The following is an 8,835-nucleotide window of genomic DNA, read 5'->3' on the forward strand; positions in this document are numbered from 1 at the left end:
CAAATGATTCCTTTTGCTGTTATATATGATCCACACGTGACTCCTATTTCCCAGGCAACCCACGCAGGGCACCGCTGTGACAGTCACACGCAGCTGCTCTGGCTCTGCTCCCATCCACTCCGCCGCAGCCATCACCTCCTTCCTAGACCCTCGCCCTGGCCTTGCTTCTGCCCTTACCCCTCCTGGACTTACTCTCCATCCTCAGCCACAGCGAGCTGTATAAAACACGAGCCGTATCAAGTCTCCCATGCTCCAAACCCTCTGGTGGCTTCTCCTCAGTCCAAAACAGGATCCAAAGTCCCACGCTAGCCTGCAAAGACCCCCAGGCCTGGTCCGGGCCAGCTCTCCGGCTCATCTTCAGCTTTGCCCCTCACCCCGCCTGCTCCAGTCGCAAGCTCCCCACTGCTTCTTCAACACCCCAAACTTGCCCTGTCTCAGAGCCATATCCACAGGTATTCCCTCACCCTATGCCCTCACTCTGGTCAGATACCTGCTCCTCCCAGAGGTCTTCCCTGGTCTCCTTACCTGAATAACCCCCATCCAGTCCTACCCATCCCCTCCTTTGTTTCTCTTCACTTATAGGCACCTGTTACCATACTGTGTGTCCTCTATTCTGTTTCCGTGAGAAGGTGAGTTCCATGAGACCAGGGCTCTGTCTGTAAGGCATGTACCACCATGCCCCCGGCATAAAGTTAACACCCAGTAAGTACCCACTGAGAATTAAGTCAATGGCCAAAGTAAATAAATAGCAGCCTTCATGTGTGGAAAGTACAACAAAGAAAAATGAAGTGGTGGGGGAGAGGGAGAGGGGAGGGTGTGGAGGGCAGCGAAGAGGCTGTCTTTGACAGGATGGCCAGGGCAGGTCTTTCTGAGGCAGTAACATTTGAGCAGGTACCTGACTGAAGGGCGGGAATGACCATGTAATACTTGTGGGAGGAGCAAGGCTGGCATGTGGGAGGCCCAGTGAGGAGGCCTGTGGCTGTGGCAGTGCAGGGCAGGGCCCTCTGGGAGGCTGGGCAGGAGGCAGGACTGTGGCGAAGCTTGGAGTTCCATTCTCAATGTGAAGGAAGCCACTGGGGGAAGCAGGGAAGTGCCCAACCTAATGTTTTTGATTTTTTTTCTTTCTTTCTTTCTTTTTTTTTTATTTCATCATATTATGGAGGTACAAATATTGTTAGGGTTACAAATATTGCCCCAGCCCCCCTCCCTCCCCCCAATGTGTCCAATCCCCCGGCGGTGTGCACCACACATGTTATGGAAGCATACACCCATTTCCTCCTCCCCCCTCCCGCCTGCCCACCACCCAATAAAAAGTTTTGTTTTGTTTTGTTTTTGACATTTTGGTTACATTGTATATCTTTGCCTCTCCCTAAGAAGGGTTAGAGTTATGCCCTTCCCCTCCAAAATGCTCACCACCTCCCTAAGAATGGTCCCCCCCCCCCAATCCCTGGTGAGCATTGCCACCATTTGAAAACCATAGTTTTAATCAGTCAGTACCAATCTGATGGTGAGTAGATGTAGAGCCCATTTTCCATGTCTTGTGTCTCCTGACTTTGGATAACAGGCTTAAGCTTAATCCAGGATAGCATAAACGGTGCTAGCTCACCATCATTTCTTAGGATTGAGTAATATTCCATTGTGAGGATATACCACCTTTATGGAAAAGAATTTGGAGATACCTCAAACAGCTAGAAATACCATTCGACCCTGCAATAGCATTGTTGGGCATCTACCCAAAAGAGCATAAGACATTCTATTATAAAGACATCTGCACCCGAATGTTTACAGCAGCACAATTCCGTATTGCACGGTCATGGAAACAACCCAAGAACCCATCAATTCATGAGTGGATAATTAAAATGTTTTTGATTTTTAAGTTAACTTTGACTCCTGAGTTAAAAACAGACAGTAGGAGGACATTTTGAAACTACAATATTATAGTAATTCCAGGGAAAGGGGACAGTGGCTTGGGTTGGCTTTAGCCATTGAGGGAATAAGAAGGGAGCAGACTCAGCCAATATTTTGGAGTTAAAGCATACAGGATTTCTGACATATTCAGTGTGCAGGGCTGGGGAAGAAGAACCCAAGGTTGACTCTAGCTGCTTCTGAAATATATCTGACATGATGGAAAAGTTATAATGTCTCTTAGGAAAACCTTTCAATTTTAGGGGTAGTCTTGCACTTTATGGTTCAACTTCTAGAAGATTGGCCCCAAACAAGTACAATATCAAATTTTGCTTAAGTCATTACCCTCAGACACATTTGGAAGAAAACAGGAAAGAGTCCTAAACCCCAGATAATACCAGAAATAATAATTCTATCATCCCTGGAGCCCAACATTGGTACCTCTCAGCACTTTATATGTTCTCACCTCTCACCACCAGGCTTGACCTAATCCTGTAGGAACTTGCCAAACAACTGGTGAGTGACCTGTAGAATAAATCCATGGTTTCTGATTGCTTGGAGAAGGAAGCACTTTAAACAGCTGACCACTGACTTCTTCCAATCATTGACTTTGAACTTTTGTGAAAAGACCTTTACAATCTCTCGAAACCCCTTCCCCCCAAGGAATGGCTCTTCAGTGGTGGCATCCTTTGTTCATGTTTCTCAGTAGAACAAATCCAACCTTTATCTCTACCTCTGCTCTCTCTTCTCTGTAGCACTGTACAGATTTTAAAGATGTACAACTTTCCCTGTGTGTGTGTGTGTGTGTGTGTTTCATATTTTGCCATCTTCCATCTATAAGACTTTTCTACCAGTGATAAACTCCACTCATAGGGAAGACTCCTGAAACACAGATCCCCTGATATTTTATTGCCTTATAGGAAGACTGGAGAATGCACTTTCTAATAGGCTTGAACTGAAACTAAAATAGTTCATGTATAGCAATAGAGAGGCCACATGTATTTCCCCCCAGCAACATTCTCCTTCCTTTTATTCGTAAACTGCTAATGATGCAGATGGATTCTTTTCAATTTCTTACCTTTTTTCTTTCAGAATTACATGCATGCTGAATCTATCTAATAAGTCAGTATAGGCAACGTAGCAGAGAGCCTTGAAATCAGATAGGCTTGACTCAATAGTGGTCAACTACTTACAGCTATAAAAGGTTTCTTAACGTGTCTCTAATTCAGTTTTCTCATTTATTAGAATAATACTAATAGCTACCTCATTGGCTTAGAGTCAAGAACAAATTCATGGGAATGATTACATGACAATGATGATGACGATGATATTGAAGGTGAAAAATCACAAACCCACAAGACTTAGGATATTCAAGTGTTTATTGAAGTCAAATAAACATGTTATAGCTCCATAATTATTATTATAAATATTGACATTAGACTTATACTCAAGTAGTAATATCAAATAATGTTTCTATAAATAAATCTATATTAATAAAATAGCATAAATAAAATGACTACTTATAACAATAAATAAATTTATAAATATAAGATATTGATTATAGAAGCATGAAGTTATTCAGGGTTTTTTTTCCCCAAAAGGAATAGGAAGTATCTTTTTTATGGAAATAGACAACTGCCTAAAAAATAAATTATTTTCTGTGCATAAAACATTAGGTACAATACAATGTTATACAATGTTATAAATGTCTTTATACTTAGAAGGTCTGCCTTCTGGTCTCATAAACAGAAGTGACATTGGCTTCCTTTTTAAGTTAAGCAGGGGTTCATTCGGATCCACCCATCATGGTGGAGTTTGGCTTCTCATTTTCCTTTTGGTGAAAAAAAAAAAAACCCTTCGGGGATCTTATTGAGATATCTAACAGGCAAGAAGGTTCAGTTATTCTTTTTCTGGCTATGCTCTGGTCAAATGCAGGCATTTCTCAGGGCCATGAACAGCAAATCCAGTTCTCCAATTGCTTTGATCTCTCCACTCTCTCCAAGCTGTGAAAATAAGAACACAAAAGTATTTGAGCATTTATCATGTGTTTTCTAAAAAAAAAGAAAAATGGCATAATTAGGTTGCTAGAGAGAGAAACCCAGTTGTAGTCATTTGTGAAAGATTACTAATATCCTTTTAGCAAGAGTATAACACGATTTTGCCAAAGACCTGAAAATGATGGCTATCTGGGCACCTGCAGGCATCAATCTCAGGTGTACCTCATGCTAATGAAGCTGTTTAACAGCTGGGCAGAGCGTTGGCCACCTTTCCTAACCAGAGCAGGCAGACTGAAGCAATGCTAGGATGTGGAGGGTGGGGGGGAAGTGCCACCCATTAGGGTTTCATAGCCCATGACTATGACCAATTATTTACAGCAACTCAGCTCACATAGCCTTGAACTATATAATTACCAATACATTGAGGCTTTTTCTGTTCTCACCTTCTCGACAAAAGAGGAAAACAAAAACAGATTGTCCCTTTTGTGAGAAAAATACCAAATAAGTCCTTTCCCCTTGCTTTAGTTAATAGAAAGTCAGATAAAGTCCTAACATCCATTTTTTTTCTCCTCCTTCCAAGTAGTTTACAGAGGAGGCTCTCAAACTCAGTGGAAGAGAAAACCCACATTCAAGCCCAAAGCATCACCCACTGAAATTCACCTAATCTATTCTATTGCCATTATTTAAAGAAAACTCCTGTCATCATCGTCTTCCATACAGTATTTTTTCTCCTTTCTCTTCCTGCTTTCTTCCATGCTCCCACCTTTCAGTACTTCCCTTGACATGATGCGGAAAAGATTTTTTTTTTATCTCTCAAGGACTCCCCCCAAGACTATAAGGAATGTTAAAGCTTACGCTGCCCTACTATCTGTCGTGTATTCTACTACAGCCAGCCCTCTGCTTTTGCCTCCAGCTACAGGGAACTAGCTCCTCCCACCACTGCCCTCCCACTTCACCAGGCTCTGGCCAATGTTTCCTCCTTTGGTGCTGCCCCTGAATAACATTCCTCTCTTGCCTGTGCTACAGAGAAAAAAGCGTCATCACTCTTCCACTTGGCAACCCATTGCAAATATGAAAGTTGATTCTCTCAACATGGATTAAAGACTTTAAAAATCTCTGTCTTCCCAAACAGATCATCATGAGATTTTTCTCTCTCACACTTTACTTTTCTAAAGACAACAAAGTAAGCTGACTTCAGGAATCTTTTAAAGAAGAAGTGTAAATCACTTCTTGTCCATGGCATGCTAACATCCAGCCCTCCGCCTCTAGGTAATAGTTCTATAACAAGGAAATTGAGCTTCACACACACACACACAAAAATCCAAATCCTTCAATTATCAAAGGAAGAAACAGCCATGTTGATTAAATTATGCCCAGGAAGAAATGCTTTTTAAAAATATCAAGATTTTAAAAAGGGGGAAATGAGGTTAAGCTCATTACTGAAAATTCCTCCAATGAGAGACTTTGTGTTTGAGTATTTCATTGCACCTGCTTGCAAGAGCATCACTTTCACTGCTATTAATCATTCCTCTGGTCTTGGGGTGAGTCACAATTGCTAGTCTGAGCCTTCCACTGTGGTTATTTCCACCAAATAGGCCATATAATGGTATCATTCACTGTAGAAATATGCCCTAGTTCACAATAAACAGATGCCCACTACGGATTTGTTGAAGGAGAGAAGGAAGAAATTAGAGAGGAAGATGAAGGGAGAAAGGAAGAGAAGAGGGTTAACAATTCAGACTCTGCTTCACTATAGCAAATCCATTATTAATATTTTCACTCTATCAGACACTGTGTAAAAGAAATCAGGGATTGTCTGCTCTTGTTTTTAAACTAAATTCAATAGCTGTTGGGTATTATATCATGATAATTAAATATAAGTATCAGTCATTCCAGAAGTTCACCCTGTACGAAAGTCCAGCTCTTTTGTTGTTGCTCTGAGTTTATTTCTCCAAATTTTAAAGCATCAAATTAAAGGCTTCAAAAATCAGTTCAAATAAATTTTTCCCCAAGCACTTTTCTCTTTTTGAACAAGTGCTTCTTCAGATTAGCATGAGTCAATAGGAATCTGAAATTTGCCTAATAATTAGTAATACCAAAACTAATATATATTACTGCTAGCAAAAGTGGAGGCCTGAGATTCAGGAGACCTGCATTCTGCCCTGGCTTGCCAGCACCATCCCCAGACGATGGGATAATGTGACTAGATGATCTAAGTTCTAGAATTCTAGAATTTGGCCAGTTCTCGAATTCTATGATTTGAAAAATTTGGAAATTGATTGATAGATATGTAGACACATCTTTATGCACATGCACCTGAGTACTCAACCCAATGGTAGGAGAGACAAGTGAAACATCACAAAGTGGGAGGAATAAAAATAAAGGAAAGGAAAGAAAAACATTTGTCTCTCCTATTGGATGACTTAGCATTGATATTTATTTAATAGTTATCAGTATACCTTTTTCACTGTGTCTTTCAGCTGTTGCACATTCCTCTGGATATGCTGGTCATCACCCTCAATGTGCTACAAAATAAAAACAAGGGTAATTATTTTAATGCTGTTGTGCTGAAGCTTCATGAACCTCAGCGCCCATCTGAGTTATGTTACGATGCACCTGGAATTAAAGCTCTTAGTAAGTTTGCCCACAATGACCTAGATTTCACCAGTGACCTAGATTTCCCGAGCTCTTGAATTCCCTGGGACACCAAAATCCAGTCACTTCCTTTACAGGGGACCTCTCTGCATCTTTGAGAAATCCTACTGAGGTCTGTACTTGTGGAAAGAGTAGAGTGGTTTATGCAAATTCTGTCAGGAATAAAACCCTCATCGCGATTGCTTGCTCAGAACAAGAAACATACCTGAAACCCCTCGCTTGAAAAGTAAGCCCTCCTCAGCCTCAGTAAATACTAGGTCGCTTTCACTGTGCCTCACTCCACTCAAACATTTTTTCATAGTTTCAAATATTCAGAGGCATTGACTTCACACACCTCTGATTTTGTCACTTCCCATGACATCAAAGGAGCAGCAGTCTTTTCCCACCCACCACTGACATTTAACCCTTCCTATTTCCTTCTTTCTCTTTCACTTTTCTCTCTGCTCTTTCTCTCCTCTGAACCATTTCCACATGTAGGCATTTTTCTTACAGCTCCCAACACCTCTCTCATCCTGCATAACCTGGGTTGCTCTTTTTTCTAGGAACAAACAAATGAGGCTTCCGTACACTTGACTTCCAGACCCCATTCACCACCATGAACTCAATATGTGACTCAATTAAAGCAAAAACCAACACCCTGCAACTCCAAATGCCTCCCAATAATAGCGTTGCAGGGGCACTTCCTATGGCCAGCACAGGTGTAGGAGGAAGAAGGGAAGGTTGGGGGAACGGGATCTCAAGGGAAGAAGGAAGGAATCAGGGTGGGTGGGCGTGGGCTGAGAGAAGAACTTACACATGGGCTTAGTTTGTTGCTGAGCCTGGCCAGGAAGGGGACCACCTCCTGCATATAGGGCTGGAACCGATCAGACTGGGGGAGCAGCACGTCTTCAACGGTAAAGTTCAGCACCTGCTTCATCAGATAGCAGCGTTCTCTCATCTGCAGGTGGAAGCGAAAGAGCAGGGGTGGTATTAGGGGACCTCCAGAAGACCTGAACCTATCAGCACTCCAAGGAACCACGAATGGCACACTGCCTTGCTCATCACGACTATAGCTTACATTGACTCCGCGGAACAGTTTCTCCCCAATGAGACGGACGTCTGTGTTGTTATCTGCCAAACTAGCCTGGAACAGAAGAAAAGACTAAGTACCTGGATAGTGAGGAGATAGAAGCAAAGGCTATAAGTGGAGATGTACTCAAGCCCCTCTCCCCAGAGGAACCTCATTAAAGGCTAAAGACAGAATTCAGGTGCATGAATGAGTTTAGAATAATGCACAATGGAGGAAAGAAAAAAATTAATGATCAGATGGGCTACCAAGTGGCTGCTCTTTGGATAAAGCTCAACATATGTATCTTAAAGGCCAAGATGGAAGAAAGGAGTTTTGGTTAAAAAAAACCATCTCCAATGAGTCTCTGAAGAGACAGAGAAGATCTATCCACTTGGGGGCATAAATGATGGGTTCCTAAAGATCTTAGAAGTGCTCTGAAGAAAAGTTTAAGAACAAGTAGATGCAGTGAGATTGAGATGCGTACCTCCTTAGCCAGCATGAAGGTGCGGTTGGTGATAAAAGGCTGCTGGAAGTTGGACTTGTCAAGCCTGCAGTGGGAGCCGATGGGCACGGCTGCTCCTCTCTGCACCGACAGGGCCATGAGAAGGAGGCAGCTGGCAGCCAGAGTCCCTAGGAGGAGGGAGCTCACAGATTTCTGCAGGACGGCCATTGCAAACAACTCTAACTCGAGCAATTGGCAACTGAGAAAGGAGAATCTGGTATCAAGAAAACAAGAGACAAAGACAATATGAAGGGAAAAAAATTAGTCAAGAAATATCACACCAAACAAACGAATTCTACCAAGTTTGCTGAGACACTTACCTGTTCGGATGATTCTGCTTGTGATGAGAAAGATAGAAGCTGCTGCTTTTATAGCCCCCAGAACACCAATTTTTTTTATTGTGAAAAATATGACATCAGCAATTATCTAATTTCCAGTACTATCTTCTGAGAACTACCTAACCACCACAGGAGCCCACAAAGCGCCACCCCCTGTCCTTCCCACCTTGAGATGCATGCGTTTTCCTAAAACGTCACTATTAGGGCCGACAGGGTGCTTTTACAGATAAATCCCAGAAATTTTCTAAACCCTACATATTTTTCAAAGAAAACAATTGTTTTGTCTTAGTAGAGTCCAGATTTGGTATAATATTCTTTGATCTCCTATAGTAACTGAGTAAGCATTTTGGTCACGGACTCATTTTCCTACTAGCTTCATAGATTCTTATC

The 8,835-nt window shown here is 42.1% G+C and overlaps 1 protein-coding gene across 1 annotated transcript; it reads right to left on the reverse strand.

Annotated features, from left to right (window-relative positions):
- Positions 1-3,266: 3,266 nt before the first annotated feature.
- IL22 (interleukin 22) lies at positions 3,267-8,449 on the reverse strand. The gene is made up of 6 exons (XM_012782354.3): positions 8,428-8,449; positions 8,090-8,321; positions 7,615-7,680; positions 7,351-7,494; positions 6,362-6,427; positions 3,267-3,908 (listed from the first exon to the last, which is right to left on the reverse strand). The coding sequence occupies exons 2-6, from the start codon at positions 8,273-8,275 to the stop codon at positions 3,831-3,833; spliced, it is 540 nt and encodes a 179-aa protein (XP_012637808.2). The 5' UTR covers positions 8,276-8,321; positions 8,428-8,449; the 3' UTR covers positions 3,267-3,830.
- Positions 8,450-8,835: the final 386 nt, after the last annotated feature.

This window comes from Microcebus murinus, chromosome 10 (assembly GCF_040939455.1).
Source record: "Microcebus murinus isolate Inina chromosome 10, M.murinus_Inina_mat1.0, whole genome shotgun sequence".
NCBI lineage: Eukaryota > Metazoa > Chordata > Mammalia > Primates > Cheirogaleidae > Microcebus > Microcebus murinus.

What these genes read in the sequence shown, in the direction of transcription:
- IL22 (XM_012782354.3), bottom strand. Translation starts at nt 8,275, where the DNA reads ATGGCCGTCCTGCAGAAATCTGTGAGCTCCCTCCTCCTAGGGACTCTG. An exon ending in AACTGTTCCGCGGAGTCAAT is followed by an intron (nt 7,495 to 7,614) that starts GTAAGCTATAGT and finishes TTCCACCTGCAG; the next exon opens with ATGAGAGAACGCTGCTATCT. An exon ending in TGAAAGACACAGTGAAAAAG is followed by an intron (nt 3,909 to 6,361) that starts GTATACTGATAA and finishes TTATTTTCACAG; the next exon opens with CTTGGAGAGAGTGGAGAGAT.